Source organism: Fukomys damarensis, unplaced genomic scaffold (genome assembly GCF_012274545.1).
Source record: "Fukomys damarensis isolate Sample0158 unplaced genomic scaffold, DMR_v1.0_HiC HiC_scaffold_17, whole genome shotgun sequence".
In the NCBI taxonomy this organism is placed as follows: Eukaryota; Metazoa; Chordata; class Mammalia; order Rodentia; family Bathyergidae; genus Fukomys; species Fukomys damarensis.
This window is the reverse complement of record NW_022900929.1, coordinates 17,840,485-17,859,304: the sequence shown is the minus strand read 5'-3', so window position 1 is coordinate 17,859,304 and position 18,820 is coordinate 17,840,485. Positions and strand designations below refer to the sequence as shown.

The following is an 18,820-nucleotide window of genomic DNA, read 5'->3' as shown; positions in this document are numbered from 1 at the left end:
CATCCCAGTGAACCATACCACTGCCTGCCTGTCACCTACAGCAGAGCCAGGGCCTTACTCCAGTCTCTGCCCTTTCCCACATCCTCAGGTCTGGTCAATGCCACGTCCCAAAGGAAGAGTAAAACCTGGCCCCTGGATTGACAGCAAAGGTCCCTGTCAGGGAGAGACAAGTGCTAAGCACTCTGTTCTCAAGACAGATACAAGCAGAAAGGGCTACAACTTGCCCACCCAGTCCTCAGACTGTTTACCAGCCACAAGCCCTCTCCTTCCCATATCATATGGGACTGGGGTCAAGGGACAAGGAAACATGTGCACATACATCAGAACTGACCACACAGCACTGTAAGTACATGCAGTTCATCTGACATCAATCACACCTCACTGAAGCTTTAAACTAAGTGTGTGGGGGTGATGACTTATCAGCAGTTTACGGATGTTTACAGAGAGCAATCAATCCCACCACAGCCCGCAAAGCTAACAGATGGTGAGAGGGGTCCTCCAGGAATAAGGCAAAGCCCTGGTGGGACAGGGAGGCTGGCTGGACACTGCCGAACTGAAGTCCAAAGTGCTGCTTTCTTAGTGGAAGTAAGGGGAAGTCCTCAGAGAGTTTGGCATATGCACTCTGGATTTGGGAACAGGTGACCTCAGACACAAGGTCCTATCTTATCACACAGGCCAGCTGGAGAGAAGAGCCAGAGGACGAGGAGGGGCTTGGGAGGCCTCTGGGCCCCTTTCCCACCAGCACATCCCCTGCCAACCATCCAGGATGGAGCAGAGGGAATATGGATGGGGGAGTGGGGTCGGGGCTTCCCAGTGATGGGGAGAATGTGGGAACTCCTGCAAGTGGGTGGGAGAGTCTGGCTGGCTCACTCCAAGAGATCCTCAGCAACAGAAGGGGTTGGGGTGAGGCCAAGTAGGACCCCAGCAAACCCAGCTGTAGAGGCCATGAACAGCAACTTGAACAGATGACTGGGCCAGAGTGAGAATAGCATCCACACAAGACAGGAACTAGCCCAGGTCCCCTGACTTCTCAGTTGCTCCAAGACGGGTCAGAGTGACATCCTTCCTATTGGACATCTGAAGCAATCCCACACCCCTCCTCACACCGAGGATCCCAGCAAAATGAAGACTGCCCACCTCTGGAAGATGGGAAGAGATGAGATTTGACACAGATATGTTAAACTGCTCTGGCTTTTTTTTTTTTTTTTGTACCAGGGATTAAACTCGGGTCCCTGTGCTTGCAAGACAGGCAGTAGAACCACTGAGCTAAATCCCAGCCTGCTCTGGCTTTTACTGTAATTGGTTTTTTTTTCCCCCTTTATTTACAAAAGCATACAAAAGTAGAAAGACTAATACAATAAATACTTCCATTACCCAGCTTTGAACATTATAAATTCATGGCCAATTTTATTTCATCTATATCATTCTGACTCCCTAACCCACGCTTGATTATTTTGAAGGAAATTCTAGACATAATTGCACCCATACATATTTCACTCTAGTCAATCATCATACAATGACTTGGACTGAAAGTTTTTGTAACTGAAATTTTCCAGGAAATATGGGATCTGCCCAAGATGTAGCTTGGAGCAGGAACCAAAGAGCAGCCCAAGGAAAATGCCAGAAAAATAAAAACTTTGTGCTTAAATCCCATCGTACTTCGGACTCGTCTATACAGTACAAACACACGTGTGTGTGTGCGTGCACACACAGACACACACACGCCCCATCCTCCAGACACATCCCTGCCGCAAACCAGTAGGCAGCCTGGGATTCCTCAAAAATGCCTCACCTGGCATGTCCCTTGTTATAACCACTTTCTTCCCTATAGACCAAGAGCTCCATGGGCAAGAACTCTTATCTCATCCTTTTCTGGATTCCATGCACCCAGCTAGGGTTTGAAGAACCACACAGCCTAGAGTGGTAGTACGTGAGGTTCCAATTCCTCTGCCATCCCAGAGGGTATGAACCACGAGGCCTGCCCATCTGACTTAGGGTAGAGCCCCGTCTACACTCCTCCTCGGACACCTTTGCCACAACTGACAGCCGTGAATTCATCACCACAAACTGAACCCCCTGGCCAGCCCCTAGCTGCCTGGCTCCCTCCATTTCCTCCACATGCTCTATCTCCTCTGCCCTCCCAACCTCTCTGTTCCCAGCCACGCTTCCCAACTGAGCCAGGTGGTACTCAGCCTTGATCACCTGGGGCATCCAGATGATCTTCTGGGTCCGGAAGAAGTGATACAGGCCCGAGAAGCGTTCATAGCCCCCTCTCAGGATATACACAGGGTGGTGGGTGAGCTGGGTGAGGATTCTGCCATATTCCACAGCTGCTCCAGATACCAGATCTAAGGATGGAGACCAAAGATGTAAATGACCTGTGTGCTTGGCACTTTTCTAGCTCTGGTATGTAGACAGCCACTTCCTCTGAAAACCAATTATTTAGGAAGCTGAAGTAAGGTAAAAAGAGAAAAATGGTACAACCGAATTTTTAAAAATCACCAAGTAGACTTTTTGGATATATGGTTATACAGCAAACACCCATTTAAAGTGTACAATTCAAAAAATAATAATAATAAAGTATACAATTCAGGGTTTTTTCGTGTATTCACTGAGTTGCATAACCATCATGAGAGTCAGTTTTAGAACATTTTCATTATCCTCAAAAGAAACCCCATTCCAGTTAGCAGGCACTTCTCCATTGTCCTAAACTCCCAGCTTTAGGTATTCCAAGCTCTAGGCAACCACCTAATTTCACTATGGACTTGCCTATTCTGGACATTTCATATAAACAGAACTAATATGCGACATTTGGTGTCTGTCTTCTATCAGGCACCATAATCTCCTTGGTGTCTATCTCTGTCTCAGGTTGTATCAATGCCTCACTCCTGTTTATGGCTAAATAATATTCCCCCTTGCAGCTTTGCTTCTCTGTTTAACCCAACCTGCTGATGGACATTTATGTTGTTTCCACTTCAGGGTATTCTGAATAGTGCTGCTATGAATATGGCACAAGTTTTTGTGTGTATGCGTTTTCATTTCTTTTGAGTGTGCATCTTAAACCTTTGAGGAAACACTAAACTGTTTTCTGCAGTGGCTTCTCTGGTTTACATTCTGGGTGGTAGTACATGAGGTTCCAATTCCTCTCATTGTGACAAGACCAGTTATCTTTATTATGACCATCCCAGAGGGTATGAAGCAGTAGCCCATTATGGTGTGAAAGCAATTTAACCATGAACAACACCACAGATCTGCAGAATGACCATCAGACCACATGCTAAACAGGCATCATGGAGGCTAAGTCAAGACGCTGTGATCCAAGATCTGACCCAGAAAGAGAAATATTGGGATAGCAGCTGCTGGAGGAGCCAGTGCTGTGTAGAAAGACCTGACTTCCACACGGCACTTTGTTCAGGAGACTGGGCAGCTCCCTGCAGGTTCTGGGAAGTCTGGAGAGTGGAGGTGTGGACCAGGCTAGGAGAGAAGCTGCCGGCATCAAGACAGGAGCCAAAGCCCAGCCCAGGGCCTGCCTCAGACATCTCAGAGTCCAGCAATGGGTAACCAGCACCTGCCATGTCCCTCTTAAGCAGAAACTTGGGTCCAAGGGCCCAGGGGAAGTGGGAAGGAGTTCCGGGTCACACCACCACTCCCTTCCCACGGCCGCCTCAAGCCTGCTGGAGGCAGGAGGAAGGACAGCTTCCAAGTGGCCATCAGGAACCCTGCAGGGCCCAGGCTACCCTGCCAAGCAGACTCAGGATGTACTTCAGCCACATGAACCATTCACTATGGACAAGCAGAGGTTTTCCCACAGAAGGAGGTAACACAGTTAAAATTAAATCCATTCCTTTTTGCTCCATGGATTTTCAGTTCTCAGCATGTGTTTTCCACTATGAACTGGGGTACTTACTGCATTAAGAGGAGGGGACACCACTCAGAACCAGGGGCTCCCTGCTTGGGGGAGGGGGCTTTAAATTAAATTCTTTGGATTCTTTAGCTAGCAATGGTCATGAAGTTTCCACTGAAACAGGAAGTCCCCAAAGGTCCTTTCCTAGGTCAGGAACCTGGCTTGAGGGCCTAGAACCCACCATTCGGCAAGAGAGGATGACGCAACATTAAGAGAAATCTCTCTAATAAAAGAAGAGAATATAGCTTGGAGAGAAAGTCCCAGAATTCAAGAGCAGGGCTCCCCCCCCGCAAAAAAAAAAAAAAAAGAAACACCAGCTAAGCAAGGTGTAGTGATGAATGCCTATTATTCCAGCACTCTGCAAGGCTGAGGCAAGAAGTTGCAATTTCAAATTCTACCTGGGAAAGTTAGTGAGAAACTGTCTCCAAAAAAAAAAAAAAGGTCTGAGGAATGTACATCAGTGGTAAAGTGCCCCTAGATTCAATCCTCAGAGAAGAAGGAAGAAGGGATAGAAGGAAGGGAGAAAAAGAGAAAAGATTGGAAGAAAAGGAAAGAAGGAAGAAGGGGAGGGAGGGATGGATGAAGGAAAAAAGGGAGGGAAGAAAGAAGGGGAAAAGACAGAGGCTGAAAAAACCTCCAGGGCAAAGGCTCCTGAAACCAGCCAGTGACCCATTTTCCCCTGGGAACTCTGCAGCCTCCAGGCAAAGGAGGTGGTGGTTGAATAATGGGGAGATGCAGCAGGACCCAGGGCACCAGCAGCCCAGGAGGACAAACACCAGGTGCAATGGACCATTCATGACCTCTACCAGCCATGGGCACTTCAGCCCTGGTTATATCAAGGACAGCAGCCCACATCCAGGAAGGCAGGCAGGAAAGGACTCATGCACACATAACAGCTTGTAACCTCACAACTGCTCCTAGGGTGTGAGAAGGACCGCTCTTTGGGTAGTTCTCCTTGGGACAGAGGAAGCAGGTGTTTCACAATGGCTTTCTGTTTCATTGTTAGGAGGAAGGTGGTGAAAGAAACAGGGAAATGGTCTTGTACCCAAAATACTGCATTTACCTGAAAGAGGTCATTGTAAATGAGGAAAGTTACCTTGTGTGGTATGTGTAGCTGTGGTTTCCTACTGAGCAGTCAGTGAGAGAACAGAAAGGGGCTATCTTTATTCACCACCATTCCCCTTGGTTTCAGGGTCGGGCCTGTAATCCTAGGACTGTAAACCAGAGCCCAAGAGGACATTTCCTGGCCAAGGAGCTCCTGGGATGGAAATCCCAAGACTGGCTTCATCAATGGCAGACTTAGCACCACCCAGTGGCAAGAGGTGGTCACTCCCAATCTAGGGGCTGAAAAGAACAGCAGAGCCTCAGAATTTTAGTGGAACACCTTAGGTCTGGCCACATTCTACAGCCTCAACCCCAAGCTGGGTTCCTCTCCAGTGTTACTGTCCCAGCCATGGGAGATTGGACCCCACAATGCTGCCTGGGCTTTGATCCACGAGTTCTTCTAAATGCTTTCCCTTAAAAGTTCAGGCTGTCTGTCTTCCCCTTGAGGGTGGGCTGGATTTTGTGACCTACTTCTAATGACTGAACTATGGCAGTGGTGAATGAACATTAAGTCCTGAGACCAGGTCACAAAGACCCCACTGTCTCAGACCACTTACTCTCAAGGAAACCATCTGCCATGTTGGGGGCCCTTCAAGCAATCATACGGGGGAAGTCCTTGTGGTAGGAAGCTGAGGCCTCCAGCAACCAGCAGAATGAAACCAGGGGCTCCTGGGTGTAGCCACGGCAGTGAGTCATTTTGGATTGGGGTCATCCGGGTCCAAATCTTCAATGATAGCAGCTGCCTGGGGCTGAAATTTTGATTTTGAGAAAAACCCTGTACCTCCCACCTGCATGGCCCCTTGAATTCAGAAGATGAAAACAGTAAGATAATGAATATTTGTTTTCAGTTGCAGAGTTCTGGATAATTTGTTACACAGCAATGGATAACTAAGTCACCAAGAGTGGGATCTAGGGTGAGGAACTGTACCTCCCTGGGTGCCGGTGTCTCCATCTACAAAATGGGGGTGACAGCACCTGTTAGGGCACAGTTCTCTTGGCCTTTCACGCTTCTGCATGTCCTGTGAAGACAGCCCCGGCTGCTTTAGTTCCTCCCCATCTCTTCAGGAGATCTGTGCTGACAGGCTTGGATGACAGAACATCCTCCCTCACCTTGGGGCTTCTAGGCTCAAGGTCCTTTCCCTGTAATGCCACCCACTGTGGGCATCACCTGGCCCTTTCCATGTTACTCTGTGAGACTGGGGCTTGAGGACCCAGTACAGGAAACTAATGGCATTCTGGCTCCTTCCACTGCGGTGAGTGATGCAGTCCTTTGTCTCTGACCCAAGAGTCTCCTGTCTCAGCCAGGGCCAGGCTAACCCAGTGTCCTGTGAGGAGGTAAAGCACCTGGCGTCACAGCTCCTCGCCCAGCTAACAGCATTTGGTGACTGTTACCTGTCATTCTTGCTGCAGCCATAAAAACTCACCTTTGCCACGCTCATTAGTGTTGTCCTCTTCATCCTCCTCCTCCTCCTCGGACACGGCATCTTTTACAAACATCTCCATGAAGCTAGTGTTGTTATCATAGACCACACAGTATTTCACACACTCCAGGTCCACAGATTCCGGGATGAGGTACTCACCGCCCTTCTAAGGGAAGCACACAGAGGCATGCTGCCAGGCGGTGTGCTGGAGCAGGCATTCCCAGCACACTGCATCAGAAGGTATTTGGGGGCTGGGGATTTAGCTCAGTGGTTCTGCCATCTGCCTTGCAAGCGCAAGCACCTGAGTTCAATCCCTGGTACCAAACACACACGCACACACGCACACACACACACATACACACACACACACACACACACACAAAGTATTTGGGGCAAGGACTGCTCCTTCCCCTGTCAACATATAGGCTGAAAACATCAAGAGTGGCCAGGACAGGGACAGGGCTGAATGGGGCTGGCACAGAGGTAGGTGCCTGACCAAAGAGAAGCTGCCCTATCAATGGGCCCACAACCTCTTGGGTGCCCTGGTGTCAAAGTAACTATGCCCAGCTAAATCATGATATCCTGTTTCTTGAGAGGGAACAAATCTCAATTCCTCATTAGAGAGTAGTAAGCAGCAGGGATGAGTAAGCAGAAGTCGTGAGCAAACAGATGTCAGGAGAGGACTGCAGAATTTAATATAAGCCCTGCAAGAGCAGAGGCTTGAGTCTGTATCAGTCACCAACACATCCTGAGCTTCTAGACAGTGTCTAGTGCATGGCAGGCATGAAGATGGTTAAATGAATGAATGGTAAACAGACCGTGAGGTAGACAGGAGTTAGTGAAAGGTAGTCAGGGAGTGGCTAAATCACAAAAATGTGGATCACAGGGCAAGAAAAAGAGTTGCTTAGGTGATGGGGTCACTTGAGGAAGGGGATGAGGTCACCTAGGGAAAGGATGTGACCTCCTGGTACTTGAACTACTCAGGATTTTAACAGATGTTTTGGAAACTGAGGACCCTGGCTGGACATCTGAGAATCCCCACTTGCTCACAGTGCTCCCCATAATCCATGACTAAGGGAAGCCTGAGCTGATGCTGTTCCTGGCAACCTGGTCTAGCTGACAAAGAGGCCTCAAACCAACAAGAAATGCCTAAATCGGCCCGCAGGAGCAGAAGGGTGACACGGAGTAGGAGGCAACTCAGACCATGCAGAAAGGCACCAGGTGGACAAGCACTGTGAAGTGCGCCAGGCAAGAGGAGTGGCTTCTGGCCACTTACTGTAGCCAACAGATACATACTGAGCACTTACCACATGTCAAGGACTGGCTGAGCCCTTGCCATACAGTGACTGGAAAAGCAAATGGGTTGCTGTGCTCAGAACAGAGTCTCTGTGGCCCAAAATAGCAGCCACTGAGACCAGATTGCAGACAACATGGATGTAATACATGCCACCAATTTACCCAGGGCAGGAGCCAGGGCCACCCACACATGGAGGGACTTACTGGCATATTTCAATACATACCTCAGGACTATGTTCTGAGACACCCTCTGTGGACACCTGAATCCACACATAATACCAAGCTCTACATCTACATGTACATATCTATGGTAAAGGTTAATGTATAAATTCCACTGCCTGGTTGGAAAGACACGCCCTTCTCTAGTTCCAATGCTGATTGACTCAGTTTCCATCTCAAGCCAGAGATCTGGCTATTATTTTAGGGACCACCACCAGAATTCCACAGATTAAGCAGAGAGATGAAAAGTTCCCCTCAAGAAAGGAGGGCTGTGGCCAGGAAAACAACAGTTATCTGTCATACCCACTTTGCGGGGAAAAAACACTAACACATCAAACCCCATGCCTGTAATCCCAGCACTCTGGGAGGCTGAGACAGGTGGATCACAAGTTCAAACCCAGCCTGGGCTGCTTAGAGACTTAGTGAGACTCTATCTCAAAATTTCTTTAAAAATTAAAAATAAAAGGCTGGAGATGTCACGTCACTCAGTACAAAGACTCTGAATTCAATCTCCAGCACTGCTCTTTTTTTTCCCCCCCTTTGGTACTGGGGATCGAACTCAAGTCCTTACACTTGCAAGGCAGTCACCAGAACCACTGAGCTAAATCCCCAGCCCTCCAGTACTGCTTTTTTTAAAAAGTACAAATTAATTTAAAATGTGTTCCAACTCCAAAAAATGTTAAAATAAGGCTGGGCGTGATGGTGCACATTTGTAATGCCAGCCCTCAGGAGGCTGAGGCAGGAGGATTGCCATGAATTCAAGGCCAGCATGAGCTACATAGTGAGATCCTGTCTCAAACCCTCCCCACCAAAAAGTTACAATGTGGAGGAAATAAGTGAAAGGAAAACCAGTAAGGTAGGATCATTCAGGTGCTGGGTGACAGCAAAAATGTGTCAGAGCTGGAGCCAGAGAGGGGGGCTGTGAACCCTAAGTTGTGAGGGTCCCTGAAGGCCTCAATCTGCTAACTGGAAAGTAAGGGAGGGAAAGGAAAGAGATCGGCCTGGATGAGAGGTTCTGAGGGACAGAGGCAGAGAGACTGCCTGCTTCCCAGACCTTGGGGTGCTGCCAGAACCTAAGGCACACAGAGCTGAGCTGAGAACTGAGGCCTAGGCTTCAAGGAGGGCTCAGAATCAGAGAAAGGCCTGAAATGAGGGTTAAGAACTCAAGTACAGAGCCAGAGAATTGAAATTCCAAGGAGACTTAAAGCAGAAAATGACAGATTGAGATGAGGAACAGGGCATTAGGCAGTAAGTTTATTCTGGAAAAATACTTAAGCCAGGGCCCAGGGTCCCTGCTGAATTACATGCAGAAAAAGGGCCAGAGGTAGAGTGCACACAGCTCAGGGGTACGGGAAAAGGGAGGACGAGGGAATTTTCAAGACCAGATTTTAGAAGCAAACTTGACAGGACCCCTAATTACATGAGGATAGTTGAAGTTGTGAACTTGCCTGGAATCTCCGCTAAGAAACTATCCTGACAGGAGAGAAAGAGCAGCAGATATCTTCAGACAGCACAAGAAGAAAATAAAGCTGAAGCAAAGGGACAAAGAAGAAATGGGAGAAGTAAGCAAGATGCTCAAAGCCAAGGGCAGACTATGCCCAGGACTGCAGAGGCTGCCGCTGCAACCACATGAGGGGCGGATGCCCTACAGAGAAAGGGGCCTGACCACAGAAGGCAGATGGCACCTGGACACAGGGCGCTGTCCACTGCCGGAATGAAGACAGGAAAACAGGAGGGAAGGAAGGGAAGAAAAGGAGGGGCTTCCATGTTTAAGTCTATTAAATACCTCCATGGTTTGGAGTCTGCTCACAGAGGAGAACAGAAGTTCCATGAGGGTGGGGACACTGGACTAAGGACACCTTGTACCCTGAGATACCCCCAGGCCTGGTACAGCACGGAATGATATCAGTGTTTGCTGGGCAGGAAGTGTGAAGGGTGTGGAGGACACCATGGTGGAATTACAGACAACAGTGCAATCCCTGCTGCCCAGTGTCCCAGGAAGGGCCACCTCAGGCCGGAGCATGACACCTCCCACTCCTTCCTACCCTCTTGCCCCAGATTCTGGGACTCTGACTCCCTGCGTACCTTCTTCACGCGAAGAGCGGTGATCACGTGGCTCTCATCATACTCCCACTTGGAGCGGACATCTGGAAAGGAAAGGGCTTCGTTCAGAATTGGATTTAAAAAGGAACACATGACCAAATGACTCAGAGAACTCTCCTGTCACAATACATTTGCTTGGCCAGAGGTGACAGCTGTGGTCAGTTTGAATGCTGAAGTCTGTAGTCTCCTCACTGTGAGCTGCTTGCTCCTAAACACCCTGCCCATCATACTTGCAACCACACACCCCATTAAGGGGCAGCGAGACTGTGGTTTTGAGTTAGAAGTAAGAGTTTTCTGAAGTCTAAAAAAGGGGGATGCAGGGGATATTACTGCAAAGGCAAACTGAGCTAGGTGCCCAGTGAATTTTAGATCCCAACTCAGACTCTAGAAAGCATGAGCTGACATCCTCACAGTGCTGGTGTTGGCTTTCCTTACAGTTGGGAGGAACACGGAACAGGAACTTAGCGTAATGCAAAAATTTTTAAATCTTCGAGATCTCTCCCTTATTTGTGGGAAAAGGGTGAGGTAAGGGGTTAAAAAAAACTTTCCACAAGAAACTGAAACCAGGCCTGTTTTATGCACAAAAACTTGTTCCACTGAAATTTTGAGGGCTTAGGATAAGTCACAAAACCTTTCTGTAGGGACACCTTCAAAGCTCCTATGAAAAGATGAACTCACAAACAAAAATTAAGAACCACGTGGGTATGGAGAGTCCAGAGACCCAAAACAGCCAACTCAGGAAAACAAACATGTAGTACTAACACTACCTAACCTCAGCACTCACAAGGCTACATTAATCAAGACAATGGTGCTGGCAAAAGAAGAAACGCTGCTAGAACAACTGGACATCCACAGGCAAAAGATACAGATCTGACACCCTTCACAAAAATTAACTTAAAAGGGATCATAGACCTCAATTCCAGAACTCAAATGCCAGAACTCTGGAGGGCTGAGGCAGTATAGCAAACATCCCTGCCCAGTACTAGAGGGCTATGAGTGGCACGTGCTTCCTGCCTTCCCTAACTCAGCTATACTGTTTTATATCAGGAGTCAGACCAAAGCCCTGTGTGACTCAAACGGGCATGTCAGCTAGGAGAGCTGGGCTAGCACTGCTCCTTTGCTAATGGCTGTCACCGAGGCCTAAATCCTGGTCTGTGAAGTGCCAGGGCCCTGCTGAATTACGTGCAGCTGAGGTCAACGTGACCGCAGTTAAAACCCTTTCCCCTGAATTATAGCTTCTCACTGACCTTGTGGGTTGCTTGCTAATTGCACCTGGTCCCAGTACCAGTTTCTTCTATCCTAGCAAGATAAGCAGTGCCGACTCCCTAACAGCCTTGCCTGGCGCCATCATGCCAGGTGTTCAGCATCGCTAGATGCCTTCAAAGCTCCCTAGCTCCCTATTCCTTCTCATGATTGTATTCAATAAATACTGGATGTGCTTGGGAGCCTTGTCTTTGCTGCCATCAGCAGCATTGGCCAGGAGCTTAGACTCAGCTTCACTATAAGTCTCGCTCTGTCTGTTCTTTAACCTTTAGCTGGTGATGTGGTGCCTCACAGGAGGCTGGGACCTACTGCAGGAGTTTCCAGAGATGTCCATTTCCCCCAACCCTTACAAGACAGGAGTATCACAAGCTTGTCAGCAACTTAGTGAGATGATGTCTCAGAATTAAAAAAAAAAAAAAAAAAAAAAAAAGTAGGGATGTAGCTCAGTGCAAAGAAAGGCTCTGGGCTCCAACTTCAGTACTGGGGAATGAATGAATGAATAAATGAATAAATAAATAAATAAATGTCCTATAAGATAACCTAGGAGAAAATCTAGATGAGGTTCTAACAATGACTTTTTAGATACAACACAGAAAAGGCTCCAAACCATAAAAGAAATAATCCATAAGATGAACTTTGTTAAAATGTAAAGCTTCTGCCAAGAAAATGAGAAGGGACTGGGGATATAAAACAAACCCCAGTAGAACCCAGGTGACATGAACGCTGACTATGGAGAAGATAACTTGTAGTGCAATAGCAGTTCCAAACTAAAAGCTGGAGTAGAACGTTTTTTTCTTTATTGAAAAAATTAGAGAAATTGAGCTGGGTGTGGGGTTCGTGCCTATAATTCAAAATGGATTTAAGACTTTGAAAGAAAAAAAAGGCTTCAATGTAAGACCTGAAACTGTAAAGCCACTAAAAGGAAATATAGAGGGAAAGCTCTTAATATTGGTCTGAGCAATAATTATTTTTTGAAAGTGACACCAAAAACACAAACAACAACAAAATTGACAAAGGGGACTGCATTAAACTAAAAAGCTTTTGCACTGGAAATAATCAAAGAGTGAAAAGACAATCCACAGAATGGGAGAAAATATTTGCAGACAACATGTCTGATAAGGCTACATGTATTCAAAATATATAAGGAACTTGGGCCGGGGATTTAGCTCAGCATTTCGGTGGCCTGCCTTGCAAGTGTTCGATCCCTGATACCCCCCCAAAAAATATATATCTATATCTATATATAGCAAAAACCCCAAGTTATACAAATTAACAAACAGGCTAAGGACACAAATAGATATTTTCCGAAACAAGATATACAAATCACCAAAACAAGAAGTTGCTCAACATCACTAACCAGGGAAATGAAAAATCAAAAGCAAAATAACATTATCACTCACACCTATTAGATTATTTTCAATCAAAAGATAAGTGTTGGTAAGGATGTAGAGAAACTAGAACCCTTATATGTTGTTGGGGGAATGTAAATAGGTACAGCTGATAGAGCAAACTTTGGTAAATAATCTAAAATCCTACAAAAAGTTAGGAAAATATAAAATAACTTCTGCTGTCTCTTAAAGCAATCTGCTTTGTTTAGTTCAAAATTAACAGACATCGGAGGCACTGACCATGAAATGGGACATCTGGATCCATCCCTGACCTTGACCACCCCGCTCCTGTGCACTAGAATAGATAAATCTTAAGGTAAACTCCCTAACTACAAGGTATTGTTACATCTGGGTTAAAGTTAACTGTCTTGTTACTGTAATTTGTACATGGGCAATGTGAACAAAGGCAATGAAATGTAACCACCTGAATGAGATCAGAGCTGTGAAACCTATAAAAGTAGAAGCTGCAACCCAGTCAGGGTCGGTCACGGGCACTGCTTTTGTGCGATCAGCCTTTTGCTGACAAAATAAACTTTTTATTATTTTACTTCCATTCTACATCTCTGTACATGTCATTTACCAATTCCTTCCATAATACAGCCATTATGAAAAGCAATACAGAAATTTCCCCACAAAATTAGAACTAGCACCACAATATGACCCAGCAATCCCACTTCTGAGTACACAGGCAAAGGTAAGCAAATCAGTATCTCAATGAGATATCTGCATTTCCATGTTCACTGTTATATTATTCACAAGAGCCAACATATGAACACAACCTAGATGTCCATTGACAGATAAATGGATAAAGAAAACACAAGATACAGAGAGATATAGATAAGCATATGAGTATCACTCAGCCTTTTAAAAAAAAGAGAGTGGGCCAGGGATTTAGCTGAGTGGTGCCACAACCTGCCTTGAAAGCAGAAGGTCCTGAGTTCTATCCCCAGTACCAAAAATAAATAAATAAATAATAAAAAAAGAGAGGCTTGGACATGTGGCACTTGCCTATAATCCCAGCACTTTGGGAGGCTGAGTCAGGAGGACCACAAGTTTGAACCCAGCCTGGGTAAACTTAATGACTTAGTGAAACCCTGTCTCAAAATAAAAAATCAAGAGCCTGAGGATGTGGCTCAGTATGAAGTTCCTGGGTTCAATCCCCAGTACTACCCCCAAAAAAGAGAAATGACCCAATAGAAAAACAGAGAAATACAAATAGGTTCTTCACAAAATAGGAAACCAAGATGATCAATAAACATACAAAGATGCTCAATACTATTAACTGTGGAAATGAAAATTAAAGCACCATCACATAATTTTATATGCATCAGATTAAAACAAATATTAAAGGCTGGCAAAGCTAGGTTTTTTGTTTGATTTTTTTTTTTTTTTTGGATGGGAGTATAAAGTGACACAATCCCTTTGCAGGCTAATTTGATGACAAGTTAGTAAAGTTGAATTTGTCACCTTGCAATCTCATTTGTAGGTATATATATTGAAGAAACTTTTGCACATAGGAATAAGGCAAGATTTGCAGAGTTGTTCACTGCATCATTGTTTATAATACAACACAATGCAAGCAACATGTTGCAATCAATTGGGAACAGATACAAATCCCAATTAACAGTTAAAATAAGTTAAGTAGATAACACATACAGACATGGGAAAACTAAAAAAATATGTTTTTTGACAAAAAATAAAAAGGCAAGCACAGCGGTACAACCTGTAATCTCAGACATGCACTGTGGGAGGCTGAAGCAGCAGGATCACAGGTTTGAACCCAGCCTAGACAACTTTGCAATTAGAGAGACCGTCTTAAAATAAGAAATAAAAAGGTCTGAGTATGTAGCTCACAGCAAAGGCCCTGGTTTCAATTCCAAGTACTACAAACAAACAAAGCTGTAAAATGAATGGACTTAATAGTACCATTTGTATAAATGTTTAAACCACTTATTTTGGGGGGATACCTGCATATGTAGCAAAAATGTGAAAATACTGAAGCAATTATCTATAGGGAGAGAAAAATGCAATCATAATGAGGTACAAAAGAGGGGTATATCTGTGTTTGTAATATTTTATGCCAAATCTGAGTAGATGTACAAGGGTGCCCATTATATTACCGCACATGATGTTTAAAATAGTTAATTAAAACAGTAACAAGAGGACTAGACCAGTCTTTAAGAACTTCTGGAGCTAATCTAGGATGATTTCCAAGTTGTATACTATAACAATAAAAAGTAGCATCTGAGCCAACGAACATAGCAGCTTTCTACAATTTGTTAATCTGTCAAAAATAATGCTGTTTGCGTGCTTACTTTTGTACTTACCAAATAAACAGAGATAGTTGGGTTCAGTTAATCTGGATAGTTTTGTGACCTGATTTAAGATGTTGTAAAGCTCTGTTGGTTCACAAAAAACCAAATCAGCCATCCTAGTGGGAAGAATGAACAATGCACAAGTTTAACATGCCTCTTTCTAGGTAAGACGAATGACCACGAAATAAAATACTGAATCAAACACTTCATAGCACAGATTCAAACTTAATAATCAAGAAGCCTTCAAACTTTCATAGCGAAATGTGTACAGAGTAGAATAAAACACTGAATACAATATATGGAGCCACACAGAATGACTGAAAAATACAGTGAACATTAAACCATTTTGAATGTATTATTGTAAAAGACACACTGCCGTTAAGCCCCCTTAATATGTTCCACTTTGCTTTGAACACATTTACCCCAATGTCATTGCCACTTTCTGAAGCAGTTCTGGAAGCTCTCTTTTGTGTCTTCATGAGGTGTGATTAAAAATATGATGCATGCTGCTGCAAGTGCCGTCCAACAGAAAAGCAGGCTTGTAAAAACATTACTGTGTGTCCTTATCCACCCTGTTCACGAGGTCTAGCACTGTGTGACTTCTGGCTCTTCTGCAAAGTCAAAATGACCATGAAAGGAAAACATTTCAAATCAATTCAGGACATCAAGGCAGTCACAACAGCACAACTAAAGATATTCACAAAAGAGAACTTCCAGAGCCAGGGATTTAGCTCAGTGGCACCATGCCTGTCTCACAAGTGCAAGGTCCTGAGTTTGATCCCTGGTACCAAGAAGAAGAAGAAAAAAGAGGACTTCCAGACTGTTTTTACAAAGTGACGAGAATGACTGGATTAAATGTGCTCAAAGTGGGGTAGGGAGTCTTTTGGAGGGGATGAAGAGCAACGTGACTGCCACCTGGACAGAAAGCAGGCTGGGCGAGAGGGAGCAGGGAGAAGGGGTGAAGAAAAGAACATTTTCTTGGGAGCAGAAGTGACCCCATCCCCTCAGTTAAAGGAGCCTGGTTGGGCAGCAGCTCAGAGTGGTGAGCCATGATATGGAGGAACCTCAGAGGCTGAGCTAAGGATTGTGACAAAGTCAGACAGGGAGTCATCCATGTGTTCAGGGGTGGGCTCTGGTTCCTGAGGGCAGAGCTGAGCTGCTCCAGGGATGTAGATTCCTTGGCAATTTCTAGAAGGGTTAGACCTGCATCTTTCAGAGGGAGGCAACAGAGTGTAGAGCAGAGCCTCTGGAGGCCAGCAGTGGGCAGGTGGGAGAGAAGCTGAGTCTGGGGTAATCTTGCTCCAGTCTGCAGAGCAACCAGCATGGTGCTCTAGGAAAGGTCAGCCTCCTCAAGACCTTGGTTCTCAGCTCCCCCACCTCCCAACATCCATCTCAGCCTCCACGTGGACCTTTCCTGTTGGTACACAAGCATCCTCTTGTCCCCATGACATCTCTGGTCCCTTTTAACAAGGTTTCTCAAACATGTCTGTTCACTGGCTCCACTCCCTAACTTTCAGTAGTGTCGAATTCTTAGGTCTCAATCCTGGCTCTGCCAGTTAGTGCCAGCTTCCTGACTGAGGAATAATTAACCTCACTATACCTCAGTTTCCACCTCTGGAAACCTGGAGCAATAATAGTATTGGCCCTTCTATAAAATGAGCATAAAATACCTGCCTGCTGCATGGGGGCTAATGAAGTTTCCCAGGAAAGAATTCTGAGCAGGGAGGAAATGATCAGCAAGAGTTACCTACTGAAGTAAACTTCTACCCCTGAGCTTCTGACCCCAGTAGACCATAAACTGGTCTCCTTAAGGTCAGCAAAAGGGTCCCTTCTCACCTAAACCATTAGTCACCCTCTCTGTGTTCAAATGACTCAGCTTCTTCCAGCAACGGAATGAGGTTGAACACTCTCCCTGCTCCAAACACACTCATTTCCCAGGACTCCACATCATTCTAGCTTCCCTCCTCCCAGTCAAGTTGCTCTCCGGTCTTCTTTTCTCACTCTAGGACCAGGTGTCTTAACCCCAGTGCCACCAACATTTGGAATCAGATAACTTGTTACTAGGGGGCTGGCCAGAGGATTGCAACATGTTTACCAACATCCCAGGCCTCCAAGCAGTACAGGCCAGTAGCAACCTCCCTTAGCTAAAACAGAAAGTATCCCAGACATTGTGAAGGGCCCCCTACAAGAAAGGGGGCAAAAGTGTCTCCAGTTGAAAACCACCACTCTAAGACCCAGTGTCTCTGTGCTTTACCCAGCCCTTGGATACCACTTACATCCCAACAACTTGCATGTTTTATCCCATGTAGACTTTCCCACTGCAGATCTACTTGAGTGCCTCACAGGCATCTCAAATATAACATGGCAAAACCAGAACTTTCAATGTCCACACCACCAGTGCCTGTTCATTTTTTACCCTTCTTGGTCTCAACAAACAGCATCGTTGGCTGTCCACCACCTGCTGCAGCCCAATCACCAGATTCCTCTTCCCCTCACCCTCTTCCATCCTATCTACAAGCTCTGCTTCCTCAATGGATTCCAAGTCCACCCAAGTCTTCCCTCCTGAGCTTCCATCCTAGTCCAAGATGCTACTCTCTTGCTCCTAAAGCTGCATTACTGTCCAGCGGGACTTCTAGCCTCCTGCTTTCTCTCTATACTGTAATCTTCACACAACAGCCAGGGTGATCTTTTTAAACAAGTGTCTTTGTTGTCACTTGCAGACTTCTGAACTCACAGTCTCCTTGAGGTCAGCCTCCTCCCACAAGGAAGTATGGTTTCTAAGAGCAGGCTCTACATGTCCTGTCCACTGCTGTTATCCTCACCTAGTGCCCAAGACTTATTGCAGCAAAGTAGTGTTCAATAAAACACTCAGAATACAATGTTAGCTGCCATTATTACCTTCACCAGTGGGGCCACATAGTCCTGGTTTTCCATGTGTGGGTTCCTAGGAAAGACTTCTTTCTTCCCTTCCACCCTGTCAGGCCCCAGGTCTTCTGCTTCTAAAAGCCCTGTGCCCAGGCCACTTTGGGTGTGATGAATAAAGGCAAGATATAGCCCATCCTCCCTGAGCCAACCTACAAGCTAGCTCCTAACCCATCTGGCCTAAGGCTCAAGTTCATCCTTCGCTTCCTCTTTTCTCCCCGACTCCATTTCCTCAAAGAGTAGCCAAGGGGTTATCTCGGAGCATCCAGGTAATCCAGGGCCAGGGATCGCTCCCTTCAGGCCCCTCTCCTCAGAGGGGGCACTCTCTGGTCAAGCAACAACTTCCCTTACCTGTGGTCCAAGCGGAAGGACGGGGCAGTTCCCAAACCTAACAGCATGATTCTGAGAGAGGGTGCACCCCTGTGAGCTGAGCTCAGGGGCACTGCCAGCCTTGGTGGGGTGAAAAGTAAGCACTAGTTAGTACCATTCCTCCAAAACCTGAGAAATTTAAATGTTCTAAGCTTCCCTATTTTGGCCTTAAGATTATGGTGCTATATTTTTACACAAAATGTAAAACTAATATGGGTGCCCTTTTGCCAAAATTGTTTACCTCATTGGTTTCCATTAGCAAGTTTAACTCCATTGATTTTTCCATATTTCACAATTAACCAATCCAAATTTTTTTCAATTTTGATGAACCACTCATTTTTTCCACTTTCACAAGTCTTTCTCATGTGAATTTTAACAACAAAAAAGCATTTGCTTCCTTAATGTTATCATATAAAATTTTGTGTGTAGTCTCTGCCACTGTGAGTTTCACTGGTGTTACTGGAAAAAATATCAAATCTCATTTTCTCAGTGAACTAGCCAAAAAAAAAAAAAAAA

General features: G+C 45.6%; 1 protein-coding gene across 8 annotated transcripts in view; it reads right to left on the bottom strand.

Annotated features, from left to right (window-relative positions):
• The window catches only part of Styxl1 (serine/threonine/tyrosine interacting like 1), a 46,684-nt gene that overhangs the window by 20,588 nt on the left and 7,276 nt on the right, over positions 1-18,820 (bottom strand). For 3 of the 8 annotated variants that reach the window (XM_019206744.2, XM_033764874.1, XM_033764879.1), the window contains exons 2-6: positions 18,287-18,385; positions 15,026-15,129; positions 10,030-10,091; positions 6,433-6,595; positions 2,203-2,348 (exon numbers count right to left, since the gene is read on the bottom strand). In XM_019206744.2, the coding sequence (XP_019062289.1) occupies positions 2,203-2,348; positions 6,433-6,595; positions 10,030-10,091; positions 15,026-15,129; positions 18,287-18,333 (522 nt within the window). In that variant the 5' untranslated portion in view covers positions 18,334-18,385. Of the gene's footprint in view, positions 1-2,202; positions 2,349-2,945; positions 3,093-6,432; positions 6,596-10,029; positions 10,092-15,025; positions 15,130-18,286; positions 18,386-18,820 lie in introns of those variants that run through there. The other 5 variants (XM_033764877.1, XM_033764878.1, XM_033764876.1 and 2 more) reach the window with 4 other exon arrangements.